A 17,710-nucleotide genomic window follows, 5' to 3' on the forward strand; every position below is an offset into this window, starting at 1 on the left:
TCCCCCATTGGTGGCTCTCCCGTCACGCAGAGGACTCTGCATCTTATTCATCTAGGGTCGTTGAACAGGCCAGAGAGCATTTGCAGGTCCAAAGACAGCAGAAAACATTGCTGGAGTCAATGCCAGAAGTGACAGTAAACTTTATTAACACCAAAACACAAAATGTCCTGGAACTCACAGATCAGCCCCTGAATCCACAGCCATGTAATTCTCAGAGGTCTATAAAACGGGAAGAACCAAATGTTCAGATGGTGTGTGCCTTGTCCCCGAAGGTGGGCTGAGTAAAGATACCAGCTGTTTTTAGTGCTCAGGTGGTCATGGGGAAGGGTAGTGACACCACTCTGTCACCTGACCCAGTGCCCTTTGGATCACATCATCTTCTCAGTGTGCTCCCTCTCTCAATCCAAATCTGGTCCCAAACAAGTCACACCTCTCTGAGAGGTGACTAGAGAGCCCATCTCCTTTGTTTTGGTGGTGAGAGGAGCTGGTCATTCAGTCTCCTGTACTGAAGAAGCCATCAAACATGTGACATTCATCCTGCAGCAGGAAAAGGAATAAGTGTAGGGGAAGGGGGAAATGCAAATTTAAATGGAGAGGCTTAATTCTCCCTGTTGAAAATGAGAGAAGATGCTTCTCCCCACCTTATCTTTTTCTTTCAGGCTTTCTTTCAAATGGATGCAACTTTTTTGCAGAGCTCTTGGCAGGCTCTCAACTCAGAAATGGTTTCTGCAGGGCCTGGGGTTCAGCCTTTTGAAATTTGGAAACGGTAAGGAAAGGTAAAGCTCTGTCCCCCAGCTCCCAGGGAAGGAATGGGCTGAACTCACCTGACTCCAAGCTCAAAAGCTACCCAAAGAAATGTTTGTATCCTTCAGTTTAGCTGTGTAAAACAGGTTTCTTTCTATCTGCGTCTCTGTAGAAGGGCCTGTGATGCACCCCACGTTCTGCTCTGGTGCATATGCAATAAGAAAATTGTTTTCTTTCTCTGGTACCTTTGTAGAGAGGTTTCCTGGGTTGGGAGGGGTTTTGTTTTTAAGTGCATTTCCTCAACTGCAGTTCCTCAAGTCCTCAGGGACTTTGAGATCATGTGCAGATCTGTGCCCAAGCAGAAGCCAAGGGTTGAACCAGAAATTCAGCTAAGTTCTCTTAGCCCTCCTTATCCCTACAGCTTGTACACTGACCCCCCAGTGTGACCAAGGCAGAAGCTAGGTGTCCTCTACAAAGGTTGGCACAGTGAATGGATGGAGTAGAAGTGGTAAGCAAGGTGCCAGACACGGGAGAGGAATCTTGCACCCATGAGGCCTGGGGCCCTAGAACTGGTCGCCTTTGTGTCCTTGGTGAACCTTGGGAGAGGCAGAAGGAGCAGGGAGCCACTATCTTTGGCCCCTGGCAAGTCATCATGTCTCCTGCATTCATTTCTCTCCCCATCCCACTGAGGAGAGACCTGCTTGCTGTCTACTGTCCTGGCTTAACCTCAGGCAGCTCTGGGGACAGCCCTCTGAACACTGATCTTATTTATGATCCTCTAAAAGGCTGTCACAGCTCTCTCTAAAAATCTATCTGCATGGCTGAGCTTCCCAAAAAGGTGAAGTTAGAAGACCTTTCTGCTCCTCAGGTCTCTGCTTGTTACTTGGGATAAACTCACCTTTTCTGGTGTTAACGCTTAATTCCTCAAATTAAATAGTTAGGGGTTTTGGTCATGTACACAAGGACTGCTGTGGTGACAATGCTTTTCCCTGCCCCCCATCCCCATCATGGGGAGCCCAGGGTGCTCTGCTGTCTGCAGAGACAACATGTGACCAGCTTGCATTTCCAGTATCGGACTGAACAGGAAAGCTAGGGGCACAAAATGTTCCCTCCTTCTGGATTGCTGGCTTGGTAAAGTGGCCTCAGGTGGGTCTGTGTTAAGCAATGGCTCCATGTTAGGGCAGACACATGTCGCTGTCCTAGGGGGCAGGAAGTAACTGGGTCTGAGCAGACTCTAAGAGGCTGTGCTTCCCACTCTGCCCCACTTCACCAGCAAAAAGTTTGTCATTTTCTCCTCTGGGCAGTGTTCCCCTAGCTCCTGAAGTCTCTGGCCTCCTCATGCCCCTCCAGTTCTCCCAGCTTTGCTAACTCCCTTGCAGTGCTCTGCGCCTACCCCCATTTGCATTCAAACCACTGGACAGGCCTGTTGTCTCCTTGAGGAGCTCCGATTCATATACTTAGTTGCAATTGTCAAATGGTTCTTTCCTATAAACTCTGAATACTGTTCCAGGGTATGGGTGTACGGTACTTTGTAAGTCCATTCACCTATTTGCACATTGATGTATCTTCCAACTTTTGGCAATTACAAGGAAAGCTGCTTTGGTTCCTTTCTGTGGTGCTGGGAATTGAACCCAGGGCCTCACAAGTTAGGAAACTGATCTACCACTCAGGTGTTCTTCCAGCATGGAAAGTTTTGACTATTCACGGGCAAGCCTCTGTGATGATTTTTCTTTTCTTTTTGGTAAATTGGAATGGAATGACTGGATATTGTGAGATTGTTCACCTTTTCAAGAGTCTGGCACACCAGTCTCCGTGGTGGCTGTAATTTCACGTTCCCCCCAGAACAGGGTATGACTTGCTTCCCAACACTTGCTAAAGTGGGGTTTTTAATTGTATACTTTTTAGTGCCCTGTAGTGAGTGGTATGGCCTTGACATTTATATTTCCTTTCCTCTAGTAACTAATGATGGCTGAACACACTTTTAGATTATTGTTTATCATGTGTGTATTTTCTTCAGTTGAGTGCCTATTCAAATTTGTTGCACAATTTTACTAAATTGTCTTCTTATTGCATTGTAACTATATATGTATATATTCAGGATACAAGCCTTTTGTCCATGAGTTTTACAAATAGTTATTATAAGAGGTATAGATGTGTTATCTGTTATTTTTCTAAAAGCATCCTTTAAGCAACAGATTTTGCTGCCTCTCATACACTGTTGTAACCGTGTCCCCAGTGCCCAGAGCAGTGAAAGTTCACACTTTCATTCTGCGGACCTGTGGTGCAGGTGGACCTTGAAAATCTGATGAAGCAGGTGAGCCCTCTTGTCAGAAAATCTCTGACCCACACTGTGTCTGGTGTAATTCATAGACCCTCAGAATTGCACTCTAGGGCCCTGATTACGATCCTTGTTACCTCCCTCTGTGTGAAGCTCATCCTTCCATCAGGTTTCTGAATGGTCACAGATACACATCTGGCCTCATCCTGATCCATTAATTACCCTTCTCCCTGGGACTTTACCTCTCTATGGAGAGTGTTTCTTGAATGAAGGGAAAAAGTAGTAGAAGGATGAGTGTCTACACTGAACAGGTAGCCAGGCTCAGGCCACTAAGTGTGGTACTGTACTTATGGGCACCAGTGACAGAGACAGGATGTTGGGGCCAAAAATCCCATTTCTGCCTTAGACAAGGGGCCTCATTTACCAAAAAAGAAACAATAATAAGCCCACTCTTACGTTATTTTCACACGTAATCGGCTGAGAACAGTGCCCAGCACCAAGCATATACTCTAAAGTCGTAGCTGTTACCAATACCACCTCTCTCACGTTTTTCATGCTGACACCTGTTGAAAGCACAGGCCACCCTCTTTTTGCTCACCAAGTGACCTACTGCTCCCAAATCCATGCCTTCAACCCTCAGTGATCCCCTACAGTGATCAGAGGACACTTCCAACCCATTGCCTAGGGCACCTCAGCCCCTCCCTGTGGACCTCACATGGTGTCCTGCTCCGCTCTCACCTGGTTATCGGGCCCCCTCCCTTTCCAACGCCTCAACCAGATGATCACTGTTTGCACCTGTGAGTCCTCTTCTCCCTGCAGCAGAAACGCGACCTACAGATTTGACGCACAGCAGTCATAGGCAACAGCAGGTCCCTCCCAGTAGGGCTCCTGGCTCCATGTTTCGGGCCCCCTAGAGCCTTCTCTCCACCAAGAGCCAGAGGGACCCCTCTAGGACTCCAAATCCTTCTGGGACTTTACACATCATGTACAGGAAAAGCCAAAGAACTTACGGTGTCCTACACAGCCTGGTTCCCTACAGCCGGCCTCCACCTTCACATTTCCCACTCTTCTACCTCTCACTTCCTCTGCTGCACTCACTCAGCTTTTCCTTGAACGCATCAGACAACTCTCTCCTCACATTCTGTGCACAGGCTGCTCCGTATTTCCAGAGCGTTCCTCCTCCACACGGCTCCTGGCTAAAGCAAGACCTCTTTCTGTTGCTCGCTAAGGATGCCTACCCTGACACACTATTTGAAAATGCAATCCAGCTCCCTCTGCAGCCCCTGGAACTCCTCACTCTGTCATGGTTCCCTTGTGTTCATTATCTTTCAACATACCAAGTATGTCACTAGTGGTGATGCTTTTCTCCCTTCAGAGAGGCTGTGCTTCCCACCCTCCCCCACCTGCTGTGCAAAAATTGCCACTGCAGGACCAAGCTAATTTCTGGTTTTATTCTCTAATTCCAAGTGCCCAGAGCTGTGTCTCTGGTTCATAGTCAGTAGCCAACAAGTATCTACTAAGTGAGTAAATACAGCAGAGTAACTGGCGTAATAACAATGGATAAGTGATAGCGACGATCTATCTACTTATTACTAGTAGGGTCTATAAAGGGAGTCCTAGTACAAAAGACAGGTACTCAACGTCCCTAAAATGTGATCCGCCCACAGGACGCCATAAGAGCCCTCCTGAAGAGTAGTGAGCACCCACCGTGTGGCTGGTCCTCATGCTGAGCATCATGCTGGAGTTTTGTTTATACAGCCTGGGGCAGGCTCTGCCACACCTCCCAACCCAGACCTCTGCTTTCCCAGAAAATCCCCAACGCCCACCCCCCCAAAAAAAACAGCCTGAGCACACCAGGGGTTCATTCCCCAAGCCATTTTCTAGAGACCTTGCTGTTGATGCCCTCAGCTTTGATGGGAGGAGCTATATTTCCCTGCCTGTATCTCTTATTGGCCATAGGTGACCACGTGAGCACTGGTCAGAGGAAAGGGGCAGCCTGTGCCCTGCCTCTCAGGAGAGGGCACTTAAGGTTAATGGGGGAAGTCCTGTGAGGTGCTCCTATCTGTCTGGTCCCAAGTCCCTTCTCAGAGGGACTCAGGAAGAGCTGCAGACAGACTGGTGGATCCAAACAGGCTGGGGTCCATGACCTGAGGGCGTTTAGACAGCAGGGGCCTTGTGCTTCAGCTGCAAGGGCACAGGTGCCAGCACCATGCTGAGGCTCCTGAGCCGGGTTCTAGCCTTCTTCCAGAGGAGGAAAAGGTGGGACTCCAGTGAAGGGCAGCAGAGTCTACTGCAAGGTACAACCCGGTGAGTTGCCTTGTCCTCCATGCTTAGGAGCCTCCTCAGAAGGGCTCTGCTCCCCTCACCCGTGCTCCAGACTGCAGGGACTGGTAGGGAGGGTGCAGTCATTTTGCTGTGGGGGAAGGGTCTCTGAGTCCCTAAGAGTAAGGCTACTACCCATCCATGCCACAAACTCTGTTGGTCCAAATCAGGAAGCCATTCCTGCCAACACACGGAAGTTAGATGCAAAAAGCCTTGTGGTCTGTATCACCCTGCCTTTGCCCTTGTGAGAGGCCTTTTTCAACTTCTGGGAGACACAAAAACCCTAAATTTGAGGTTGAATTTGGTCTTGTACCTCAAACAGGCCTGTAGTTGAAGCCAGTGGACAAGTCATATGTCTGGTCCTAGAGGAAGGGAGGGGAACCTTTGTGCAGGCAGCCTGCTGAGGTCACATCCCAAATTTTCCTTACCATCTATTCTTATGCAGAAAAGAGTGACTATCTATCCTACATGGGAGAGCAGGAGACATATTTAACTGGCTCACTGTTTCTTGGAACCCTGCCCCAGGTCTGGCTCTCTGGGGACGCACAGAGATGGGAGAAGGTGAAGACCTGCACATGGTGGGTAGGAGGCCAATGAAACATGAGATGCTTTGCTGAGTGGGTGGTATCTGTGTGCTGAATTATAATAATTCTAATGTGTGTTGATTGCTTGTCTGGGCCAGGCATGGTACTAAGGGCTTTAAGGCGTGTATGCCGCTAGTACCCACAAACAGTGCAAGGAGGGAGGTGCTAGTATTGTTGTGCCAATGTATAACCCAGGCAGGGAGACCAACAAGAAAGAGAGGGCAAATAGCTAGTCATCTGTATCTAAAACCGGAACCACTCGATTTCTAGAGTTAAGTGGCTATCTACCATATGTTCCTCTGGTAGGACTTACTTGTAGTGCTGTTTGCTTTGAAATTAATTGGTGGAACTGTGGCAGACTAGCAAAAGGGATTTTGGGACTCTGGCTGGTGCCAGGAATCTTTTTCTCAGTGCAATTCATGCTAAACTCTTTACCTCAGCCCAATGCTACCCTTTGCAGTTGCAAATTTCTTTTCAATTGTGAGTCCTTTGCAGTTGTAAATTGTAAGCAGGGAAGCCTTAAGGATATTCTGCCCACAGTTACCTCAGGCAAAAGCCTTAGGCTTAAAACATGAATACTGATTGCACCTCACACATGTAATTAAAATACCTGAGAGCTAGCTTAAGTGCATGCACAGAGTGCTGCAGGGTGTATGGCAAGACCTTGTCAATCAAACCTGTCAATCACCATAGCCCATCCTGCAAAACGAACCAAAATTTTCCCACCATTTGCCTTTCAATTTATAAAGGCTTCTATCCCACCTGGCCAGGGCCCACAGCTACCTTTTCTTGCAGTGCCTTCCCTTCACCTTCAATAAACTTTACTGTCACTTTCTCTGCATTTTCACATCTTGCCTGAATTCTTCTCTTGAAGGATGCACAAGCCTAGAAGTTTTCTTACCAGATCCTTCAAAGACTACCCACCCGGCAACATTTTGGGAAAGCCAGCCAAGACATAACCAGGAGGTAAGCCCCCATATTTAAAACTGCCACCTCTGCTGTCTTCTTTCTTCTTTTGCCTCACTTTCTTCATGCTATGACTGCCCACAGGAGGTAACTCCCTCATCCCCAACCTACATGCAGCATGAGCATTATGCCCCAATGGGCAACTGAAGGGAAAGGAGACTGGAGACCCATTCTCCCAATGCAGACCAATGGGAAAACTCAGACTGGTTTAGGAGAAAACAGTGGAGCCTCACCCTCCCTCCTCTCTCCCTTGGGAATTGACTATAACTTCTTTTTATTTGTTTATTTGTTTCCATTTATTAACCACATTTATTCAAATATTAATTTCATGAGTCTGTTCAACTTGAATATAACTTCTTGAATGTCTATGCTGTGCTCTGTTCTGGTGAAGCTCACTGCTTCTGCAGTGAGACAGAAGGACTGACTGTCAGCTTTGACAAATGGGGAAGCAGCTCCTTCCCTGCAGACCTTGGAGGCAAGGTGTAGTAGGAAAGATGACATTGCCAATTTGAGATGTGAAAGACTAAGAAGGGAAAAATTACAACAGTAACTCAGCTTTAGACATGTTAAATTTTCATAGGCACATGGACAATTGAATCTGTGGTTGCTTATATCTGGAGGTAAATGCATTTTGAAGTTGTCCTCCATAGATATCGTATCTAGCCACACCAAACAAATGTATATAGATGAGACAGAGAGAGGGAGAGAAGGAGGGATGGAGAGAGGGAGGAAAGAAGGGAACGAGAGAGATATATCCGAGATCTATCTCATGTAATTCCATCATTCTTTATTTATTTCTGGGTCATAGAGTAATGAAATGTTTGTCTTTGTCAATATTGTTGGTTAACTGGTGTGGTTGTGCTGGTGAACACTCTTACCTGCCAGGTTTTGAGTTCCTCCAGATGCCTTTGCCATCCCTGCTACTCGGGTTCTGAGGCCACAGCAAAGGAGTTCAGAGACAGCTACAAGACAGTTACAAGAGGAGGGACTGTAAAATAGGTGAATTGGGAAGAACTTTCCATTTGCTGACTATGTGGTCTGGCTCCTTTCCGTTTTCCTAAACTACTCTATTTCAGCCACACTGGCTTTCCTGTCTTAAAGTCCACTAACGTGTTTTTAATTGCTGCTCTCTGCCTGAAATGCAGACTTTTCCCCAACGTCTGTGGCCAGGGAGGTGCCATGGCCAGCTGTGTGCGCTCACGAGAGCCACTTGCACCTCTTCTCAAAACCATGCTCAGTGTCTTCATGTAAGTTAATTTGAAAAGGGTCCTGTGAGAGCACCCTTATTTTCCCTGGTCCATTATCAAATAAGAGAGTTTTAAAAATATAAGGTGACCACAAGGCAGAAATAGAGGGAACCTCCTTTATTCATCCAAAGGCAATATAGCCAAAAATTGACAGGGAAAGTTCAGCATTGTCTGCCCCTCGAGGCAAAAAGGAGGGAATGAGATGAAAAGTACAACAATAAGCCGAGGCAAAATCACAAACAACATAACCTCACATTGATGGAAGGTGACAAAACCTAGCCATAAGTCACAACTACAAACTCTGAGTGCTATCATTATTTCCAATGTCAAAGAAAGGCAATACAATAGGCTGCTATCTGCTGGAATCTTACTCCAAAGCAGGGCCCATATGTCAACTCATTCCCACTTAATGGTCACAGTATTTATTTGTGGGTGCCGTATGCTGCTCTTCATAGCAGTTAGGAATTGGTCACATCGTCCACGTGTCCAAAATAGACCGTGTTAAAGAATCAAACGATGCAGATGCAAAAGCAGAGTGCCAAGGCTGCACCAAAGCCAGTGAGTGACTCTGGCATGTGCTGTGGCAGGAATCAAGAAAAGTGCTTGTCTCCATGGTTCAACATGGCATCTCTCCATTGCTCAGACAGTGAACTGAAGAGGCTGGAACGGGAAGAGGGTGTGTATTTCCTTTACAGGTCAGAACTTTATCCGTGCCAATAGTACAGAGCAGCAGAGCAGGTGTTACTGGCATGGGGGCCAGAGCTCTGAAAGGAACAGCACCGTGTGCATGCTTCTTACTTACGCCTAGAACGCGGCTGGCTCAGGACAAAATCATTGTCATTGGAAACAGCTAATCAAAGGGTGCCCAGGCCCAGAAAATCAAGTCTAGGATGGTGGCAAGTGTAGGCGAATGCTCGAGAATTTATATGCCTTGGAAGGTGGGTTTTAAAAATAGCTAAGTGCAAAGCTCTTCTCTGCAATGAGCTCAAACAAATCTGCTCTGCCAAGACAGCCCACCGCAACGGTGGGCTCTCAGGAGTTACTGTCACTCTGTGCAGAACCCAGGTACCTCGACGTGCTCAGGGAATTCTTCTCTAAAGTGTGCAGCTTGGTGTGCAATAAGGCCCGATTTCTTTCTGAAGCTTTTAGAACAGTGGCTACACTTGTATGGCTTCTCCCCTGTGTGGATTCTCATGTGAACCATCAGGCTGGATCTCTGCCTATATCTTTTCTCACAATGATCACATGCAAATGGTTTCTCTTCAGTGTGTGTTTTCTGGTGTAGAATGAGAGCTGTCCAACTGCTAAAGCTTTTCTCACAACAGTAGCACCCGTAAGATTGTTCCCTTGTGTGAGTTTTCATGTGCTCCATCAGACTCGACTTATGCAGAAACTTCCTCCTACACTGCACGCATTGGTACATTTTTTCAGAATGTCTTTTCTGGTGCATGGCAAGGTGTGCCCCGTGAGTGAATTGCTTCTTGCACTCAGCACATTCATAGGGCTTCTCCCCCTTGTGAATGAGCTGGTGGCGATAAAGTTCTGACCTGAGAAGGAACCTTTTCCCACACACGGAGCACTTGTAACCTAGCTCTCCTGAATGAGTTTTCAGATGAACAGCAAGTTGGTGCCTCTAAGGAAAACACTTTTCACACTGACCACAGTGGTAAGATTTCTCTCTGGGAACCTTTGGCATGAGGACTCTCAGGTTGAGAGACTCCTCCCAGTCGGAGCTCTCTCCTAGGTGGGACCCGGGCTTCATGCAACTGTCCAGTAGCTCGTCAGGGGGCTCTTTGCAGATAGGCTCCAGTTGTTCGTATTCTGAGAGACAAAATATGAATAACACTTCAGGTTTTTCTGCTTTGGCATTTTATTCATTGTCCCTCCCAGCACCAAAACCCCAAGAGAAGAAACAGAAATAGCAGGTCATCTTCTTCCAGGGAGATTAGACAGATGGCAAAGAAGAGTTACACTCTAGCTGGGTGGGGGGAGGGGGGAGGGAGCAAGGGGGAGCAGGGGGTCGGGGGGAGAAGGTGGAGACACCCAAGAGACATCCCCACCCTCTCTACCCTGAAGAAGGCGGGCATTAACTGTTCTTTCTTCCCTGGCATTCAGTAACCCCTCACCTACCTCTCTTGGAGCCCAACAGTTCCTCTCCTCCATGCTCCAGCAGGAAGCTCCAGTCAGGCTCCAGCATTTCAGGTCCTGGCCAGAGGGAAAGTGTGGGTGCGGTGGGGTGGGGATGGGATCTGAGTCACTACAGACTGCCTCAGAATTCAAGATGCTTTCTTGGACATGTGCGCTCTCAGCACCTACGTCCTCCTCACTTAGAATTACTTCACCAAGAGCAAGGTAGGTTGAGGTGAGCAGAAACTAGCACTTGCATAAGCTGTGTCGGGAGAGCGCGTGGATTAAGAGTTGGGGAGGATATCTGACCATATCTGTTCTATTGGAAAATTCTTACATCCACTAGACAAGGCTCATTGTGTTTTAGAGCTTAGCTCCGGGGCACTGCTGTTAACATTTAATGTCACTGAGAGATCAGGTCCCTGTGCCCACTTCTGCTGTTGTGATGGAAGCCACCTGAGCAGTTGTTTCATACAGGGGCCTGAAAGCCCTCCTTGTCCTGGTCTAGGCAGACTGAGACTCTGTCACTCAAAAGGCCAGTGCCACCAACTCCAAATACCTTCACAACCAATTATTTGAAAATTAGCCCCCAAAGCAGATTTTGAGCTATTTGGAGCCTGCTTGCTTTGCATACCCTATAAAACTTTGCCCGATACCTGCTGGCTGTTGAAAGGCAAAGCCTTGAGGGAAAAAGAAACCCAAGGTGATAGTGTCTCCTGTCCCAGACAGTGACTATGACTACCCATCAGCCATTCCTGAGAAGATGAGAGGTGACCTCAGCTAGGCCCCTGTGACCCCTCCCTCAGCTGGAAGAACCCTTGCCTGGCTTCCTTCCTGACTCAGGACCTTCCCCATAAGCAAACCTGATTGTCTGTCAACAAAGCTTGAGTGAGGCACATCTGCCTCTTGGCCATGTCTTTTTTGGGAGGGGCAGCACTGGGGTTTGAACTCAGGGCCTCACACTTGCTAGGTAGGCGTTCTACAGTTTGGGCCACTCCCCCGGCTCATTGGCCAAGTCTTTCCCTTGTTCAGCCCCCACATCCTTCACCGTCTCACCCCGTGTGGGGAGGATGATATTTTGGTGATAAGAAAATGAGAAAGAAATGTGGGAATGGCTGAGTCCACAGGACAATCAACTGACCTAACAGTTCCAGATGGCATCAGTGCGTGGAACTCAAAATCTGAAAGAGCTCTATATCCATGTAGCAGGCCATTACTGGGTAGCATATGAAACTTGATATTTTTCCTGGCCTCTGTCTATGCTTCACTCCCCTGAGCAAGCAGTAGTGCCAGTGTTCCACGAACCTCACAGCTTTGGACCTGCCTGGGTGGGTGTGTGTGCGGGGGCCGGGGTGGGGTCATTAGAGGTGCTGAGACACCATAGAAAGATCCCGTTAGGCTCTAGTTATGTGCAGGGCAGGGTGTTGTAAGCACCGTGTGGCCGAGTCTCAGGAAGAAGGTCAGCACACACTTCTGGACCTAGTGTGGGCTATACCTGGCTCATAATGGCACTGATGAGGCACAGAAAGTGGCAGAGACAGGATACTCAGTGCTACACAGCTTACATTTTAGGAGCAGTACTCCTGCTAGTTCTGACTATTGAGGTCTTAGTACCATCTCCCTCTAGCATCTACAAGTGTATGGTTTGAGTTCAGATGAGACAATACTTAAGCCTGTGTCAACCGCAGACCACTTTGCTCCGCGGAAACTGTCTTTCCAGGTCTCTGGGCAAGGACCTGTATGCTGTAGTCACCCCTTCTTGTTCATCACCCAACACCCAGTCAGTCCATCACACCTGCTAAACAATGTTTGAATCACCCCTTTCACCCCATCATCACCAACATGGCTCCAGTCCACCGCCCCCCCCCCCCCCCCCCCCGCAAGGCAGCAAAGGGTCTTCTCTCTGTCTCCAGGGCCTATGCACTCAATGGTCCTCCTGCCCAGAGTCCTCTCCCCTCATCACTTGCACCACTCAGCAGGCTGAGTTCGTGCTGCAGGTGTTTGCCGAGATCCACTTCCCCGACAGGTCATCCCTCCCAGCTAGCCCCCCATGCCCTCCTACACACCTTCCCCATCACATGCGGGACAGGCTGTCCTGTGGACACATGTGAACCACCAGCCAGAGGGTGAGCTCCAGGAGGACTGGGGCTGTGTTTCTGCTGTGTTTACTGCCACATCCCCAGGGTCTACCACCTGACCTGTCTCTTGATACATCTGGTGATGCTGGTTGAATTGAGGTGCTAAGATGTGGAAGACACGTGGTTTCTAAGCCCTGGCCCTGTGCTACTTATGGACACATCAGGCACTTCCAGTGCATAACTTGGGTTGTTCTCAAGTTGTTTCCATTTTGTCTGTTGGACCCTTCTGTAGTTCCACCATGCGGTTGGTCAATGTGCCACAACATTCAAACTGTGCCTGCTGAAGTAAGGGATGGGGCTGCAGCCAGAATGGGGTCAATGTTCATGGGGGGTGAGGGGAGGGCTGGGGTAAGGGGCATGGTTTCTAACAATGTAGGAGAACCCCAAGGGGAAGGACACACAGGAGCACCCGGACTACAAGATCCAGCTACCCTTTCCCACTGGATTTGCTCCTTCCAGAACTCACCCTGTTGTGTCGGGAGCAATGACATTGAAACCTTTGTGTGTGTCGCACTCACCTAGAAAGCATGTTAGCCAAGCACCCTGGGTTGTACTAATGAGGAGGGCCTGCGTACCATAATTGGAAAAGCACTCTTCTAGGTGGGGAAATAATAAGATAGATACTTCCTTTACGTGCCGCAAGTAACAGAACCCTCTTTGAGGATCTGAAGACAGCGTATTACCCAAGTATTCAGCCCAAATGAGGTGCTCATGCCATAATAGCAGCTGTAGCCTTTGCGACCCACAATCACAGAACCCCCGAGTTCACTTGAGTTCTCAAGCAGGAAGAAAGAGCAGGAAGAAAACCCTCGCCTTACCAGGATCCAGAAAGGGCTTGCATTTGCCAGCAGCATGGTAGTTCAGCTCTTGCTGCCCTGACTGTGGGATCCACGCCTCTGCCCCCAAGGCCTCTTGGGCAGATCCCCTTAGCTGGAGTGCAGGTGACCGCGAGTGCCTGTGTGGTGGCATGAGTTCTGTTTGCACTGGTGGCAGTTCTTCAAAGAGCGTGTCATCTATGTCAATCTGGGAAAAAGGCCAGAACCCATCAGTCCAAAGTCCAGACACTCTGGAAGTAAACTGCCCACCCACGGTCCAATGAGCCACACGTGTAGCTTGAAATTGCCCAGTGGCCCCGAGAAGCAAGGCATAGAAAGAATGGAGTTTGGCCAACTGTAATAGTATGTCACCCTTATTCTCACATGTCCAAGACCCATGATTTCAACATGTGATCCATGCAAACAAGTACTAGCGAGGTCTTCCGCTGCTTTCCCCTTCATGCAAAGACGTTCACAGGCGGTGTGCTTTTGATACTCAGTGCAGATTTCAGAGTACACTGGCCACACACTTCAAGCGCTCAAGAGCCAGGAGGGGCTCGTGGCTTCTGTACTGGACAGGGCATGTCTAGACCCTCAAAGGCAAAATCTTCTATAGTTAAAAACCAAGAGGACAGAGAAAGGAAGGGAAACAACTCATTCGTGCTACCCAAGGATGGCAGGAAAGGTTGGAAGCCTCCTGTCCAGGGCGTCACCTACCCTGATGCCAACAGCTCCTGCAGAGTGTCCTGCCCCACTCCCCCATAACCAAGCGTCCCTTACACACAGCTGGAAGCACCTGCTTCCTCCTCCCAGAGACACTGTCCTGTGCCCAGCTGTGGCCTCTCCAGAGCGAGGCTTCACGCAGCTGTTCTGAACAGAGGACGGTGCCACGGCTCCCACGGGCCGTTTTGGAAATGCTGGCGCATGGTGCCAGTGCACTTTAGTGGGCCAGAGATGGGAGCGTCTCTCACAATGCAGAGCTGTCCCACGTCCCTACCCAACGTGGAGTTCTCCCTCAAACATCCACGTGGGTAACATGACCTTCGGAGAACCACATCCTGCAGATCAGTTACAGACAAAATACTTGGCACATTTTAGCGTGACTCTGATTTCTTGGGAATGCACTCCTGTGCAAAGCAGAGGAAGACTATGTGACTTATTGTTCCCATTTACCAAGACTTGTTTGCCACTTTGGGAAATCACATGACAAGCAGCAGTACTGCTCATAGCACTTGTGCCTCACTGTCTGAATTCCTAAGTGTCACATCACACTGAATCTAAGCACGGATGGAGGCATGTGACTGCTTCCTGATGTCATCCGGTGAGGGGAAGCCCAAACAAGTTTATGCAGAGGTGCACATTAGCAATAATCAAATGTGTTCCCTTCCTTTAGGTCCTCTCTAGACCCTGCTGGGCTCGGGGCTGGAAAGCAGTTTCGGGAAAGAGCCACATAGTAGTTTCCGATGTGTGGGCAGCATTCGCCCTGCCATCTCTTCTCCTTCCTCTCTTTTCTTAACCAACTCTGAAACGAGGTAATACCCCTCACTCGTGCATTGGCAGGGCTCATGCACACGGGCCGAGCCTGGAACTGGCCTTCAGGCCATCGAGCCAAATATGGATGGATTTGGTCGATGCATGCAGCTGAATTCTGCTATATGTGAATTTCATTTAACGATAGCAGAGGGGATAGGATCAGCCAGAGAGGGTTAAGAGCCAGTGAGCCAGCAGAAGGGAGAACTGAAAGGGCTGTGGAATGACACAGGCATAAAACATCTGGTCCATACCCAGCTGCCTCGGTGCCTCTTTGGGTCTAAGAACAAAGGCCCCAAACTCTTTTCTTACCTGGTACTCTGGTCTCTCATGTTCTCTCTGTAAGTCTTCTATGAGGGAAAAGAGTCTTTCTTTGTTCTCTGGGCAGTAAGTGCTCACCCTGGCCTCTAGGTGGGTGGGCAGAATAGTCAGGAATTGCTCCAACACGAGCAGCTCCAGGATTTGTTCCACAGAACGCATCCTTGGCTTCAGCCACTGACTGCAGAGCTCCGAGAGTTTTCTGAAAACTTCCCGAGGCCCAGCTTCTGCTATGTACTGGAACTGCCTGAAGCGCTGGCGGGAGGCTTCACTGTCTGCGTCGTCCCGGTGCAGCACGGGATCCCCTTTGCACAGGAAGGGGGCCAGGAGGGAGTAGTCCGCGGGGCTATCCATTGTGCCCGCTGGCTCCTTAGAGCTTATCTGGGGCCTGAGGCCTCAGATTCCAGGACGCTTCTCTGCGAACTCCTTCCGGGGAGCCACCTACAGCAGAGGAAAACGTGAGAAGTGAGGCATAGCGGTGGCGATGAGAAGACATACTCAGTGCCCTCAGGTTTTCAGAATCAAACCTTACCAAGCCCGAGGACGTGGACTGACTCTCTTCCCAGATAAATACGCATACGAGTCCACCTCTGCGTTCAGCTTGCAAAAGTTTCCCATAATCTCCAAGCCCATCCACAGACCCTCTGGCACTGCGCCCTCCTCTCCAGCATGAGAGCCAACACCCCCATGTGGCCACTTCAGTGGGAATAATGAAAATCACCAATTGAGTTGCCGGCCACATTTTAGCTGCAGAGAGCTATCCAGCATTGGGCAGTTCTGCTCTAGAAGTGCACGGGCCCCAGGCTGGTAACCCCTGCAATTAAGGAGACTCCTACAGATGTGCAGGCCTTGAGCCCACTCCCAGTCTAACGAGGGCAATCTTGTGTTTCTGAATACCGGGAGACTGCACACACACTCTCTCACACACATGCACACACAGACACACACACACACACACACACACACACACACACAGACTCACACACGAGTAGGAACGCTAAGGAGAGATTGTACTGCAGAACCTCAAAAGTTCTTCTAGCTTGCAGTCCCCCTTATAGCCAGGCCCTGCAGGGACAGCTAGTTCTCAATCCCTTGTCTTCTCATTGCAGAGTATGTGTGATCTTACTATTGACTCCATGCCCTGCTCCGCCATCCCCTCCCAACATAGCCTTCCAAGCAGCCCACCTATGAGGAAAACACACTGCACTGCCCAACGGGCCCTGGGAATTTGCTGTGCGTTCTTCCTGAAGGACGCTTATGGAGTTCCCGCCACGTGCCAGGTACAGTCCTAAGTGTCCTGCATAGATCAGTTCAGTTAGTCCTCACCGATGTTGGGAGCTGGGGAGTAGCGTGGCCCGCTGAATGCATAGGAGGGAAGGGAGGTTTAAGGCCTGGGGGGCGGGGGGGGGGTGGAGCTCAGCTAAGCTGGCCACATTCCCAATGCCAGAAGGAAGTGACGATGAGGTTAGAATCTATGGTTTCCTGCATTTGAGAAGTCTAAATAACATGAAAATGTTCTTGTCACAATCTCTGAGGTCACGGACACGGTCACAGACACGGTCACAGACGCGTCTCCGCGGGTCTCAGGACTTGTACCTGCAGGTGTGCTATGGGTTGGCCTTCACTCTGTGTTTTCTGGGATTGATCCGGTACCTGCCCTCTTGTCTGAAGGAGGCCCTAAAAGAGAAATGTGTGTGATTCCCTTCCCACAGCAGACTCAATATCCACCGTCCCCATACCATTCCACCCAGTGCCTGTGTGCATAAAAGGAGGAGACTCAGGGCTTCGCGACTTCATCATCTGTTCTGTGCAGATCCAGTGGTGTGGAAACTGAGTGCCAAACAGCACTGTCCCTCCCTGCACAGAGGAAGTGCCCGACAGAATGAGGATCAGCCTGCTGTATGCGACCAACCTGGGGTTGAAAAAAGCTGAGGTGAAAACTGTATGGGGAACGGACATGGACAGAGTTTTTGTCGTCATTCCCTAAACAGTTTGGTATAACAACCATTTCCTTAGCATTTACATTGTATTAGATGCTATGGGTGCTCTAGACACGATTTGAAGTATGGGGGAGATGGAGAGATGGAGACGTGACTAGATTGTATTCAAATTCTAGGTCACACTATAGAAAGGTATTGAGTGAGTGGGTGTGCTAGGGTAATCCTCGAAAGGTTCGGTCACCAGTCCTCCTTGGGTAACAAGGGAGGACCGTCATTGCTGGCCATCACTGTGCCCCAGGAAGGTTCTAATGTCTTTAGCCAAGGCTCCCAAGCTTCAGGCTGGGGCCCTTCGAGTGTGGCTCACCCATGCACGTGCCCCGCCCTCCCCTAACTGACTGCGAAGCTTTCTCTAAGTCTACCAGGGAAGAGACCTCGGGGGATCCTCTCCAGGGGCTGGTCCCAATTCCAGTTCACCTGACCACTGGAGCGTGGTTTCTCCTGAAACCCTTGTGCAGTGTTCCCGCCCTCACAGGCCCTGGGCAGGCAGGCTGTTGGTTCCCCAGAAGAGGGCACTTGGGGAATGTGGGAAATGTCCCCGAAAAGCCCCAAATCCGGAATAAAAACAGACGAGGTGGTGCGGGGCAGGCTCCCTGAGTGAGTGCTGTGCCAGAGGGGGTGACACAGCCCCGCCCCGAAGGGGG

The 17,710-nt window shown here is 49.5% G+C and overlaps 1 protein-coding gene across 1 annotated transcript; it reads right to left on the reverse strand.

Moving 5' to 3' along the window:
* Positions 1 to 200: 200 nt before the first annotated feature.
* LOC109674374 (zinc finger protein 449-like) lies at positions 201 to 15,423 on the reverse strand. Its single transcript, XM_074062203.1, has 6 exons — positions 15,064 to 15,423; positions 13,225 to 13,429; positions 10,272 to 10,346; positions 9,801 to 9,962; positions 7,773 to 7,856; positions 201 to 537 (listed from the first exon to the last, which is right to left on the reverse strand). Exons 1-6 carry the CDS (start codon positions 15,421 to 15,423, stop codon positions 533 to 535), a joined length of 891 nt encoding a protein of 296 aa, XP_073918304.1. The 3' UTR covers positions 201 to 532.
* Between the last annotated feature and the right edge of the window lie 2,287 nt (positions 15,424 to 17,710).

This window comes from Castor canadensis, chromosome X, assembly GCF_047511655.1.
Source record: "Castor canadensis chromosome X, mCasCan1.hap1v2, whole genome shotgun sequence".
NCBI lineage: Eukaryota > Metazoa > Chordata > Mammalia > Rodentia > Castoridae > Castor > Castor canadensis.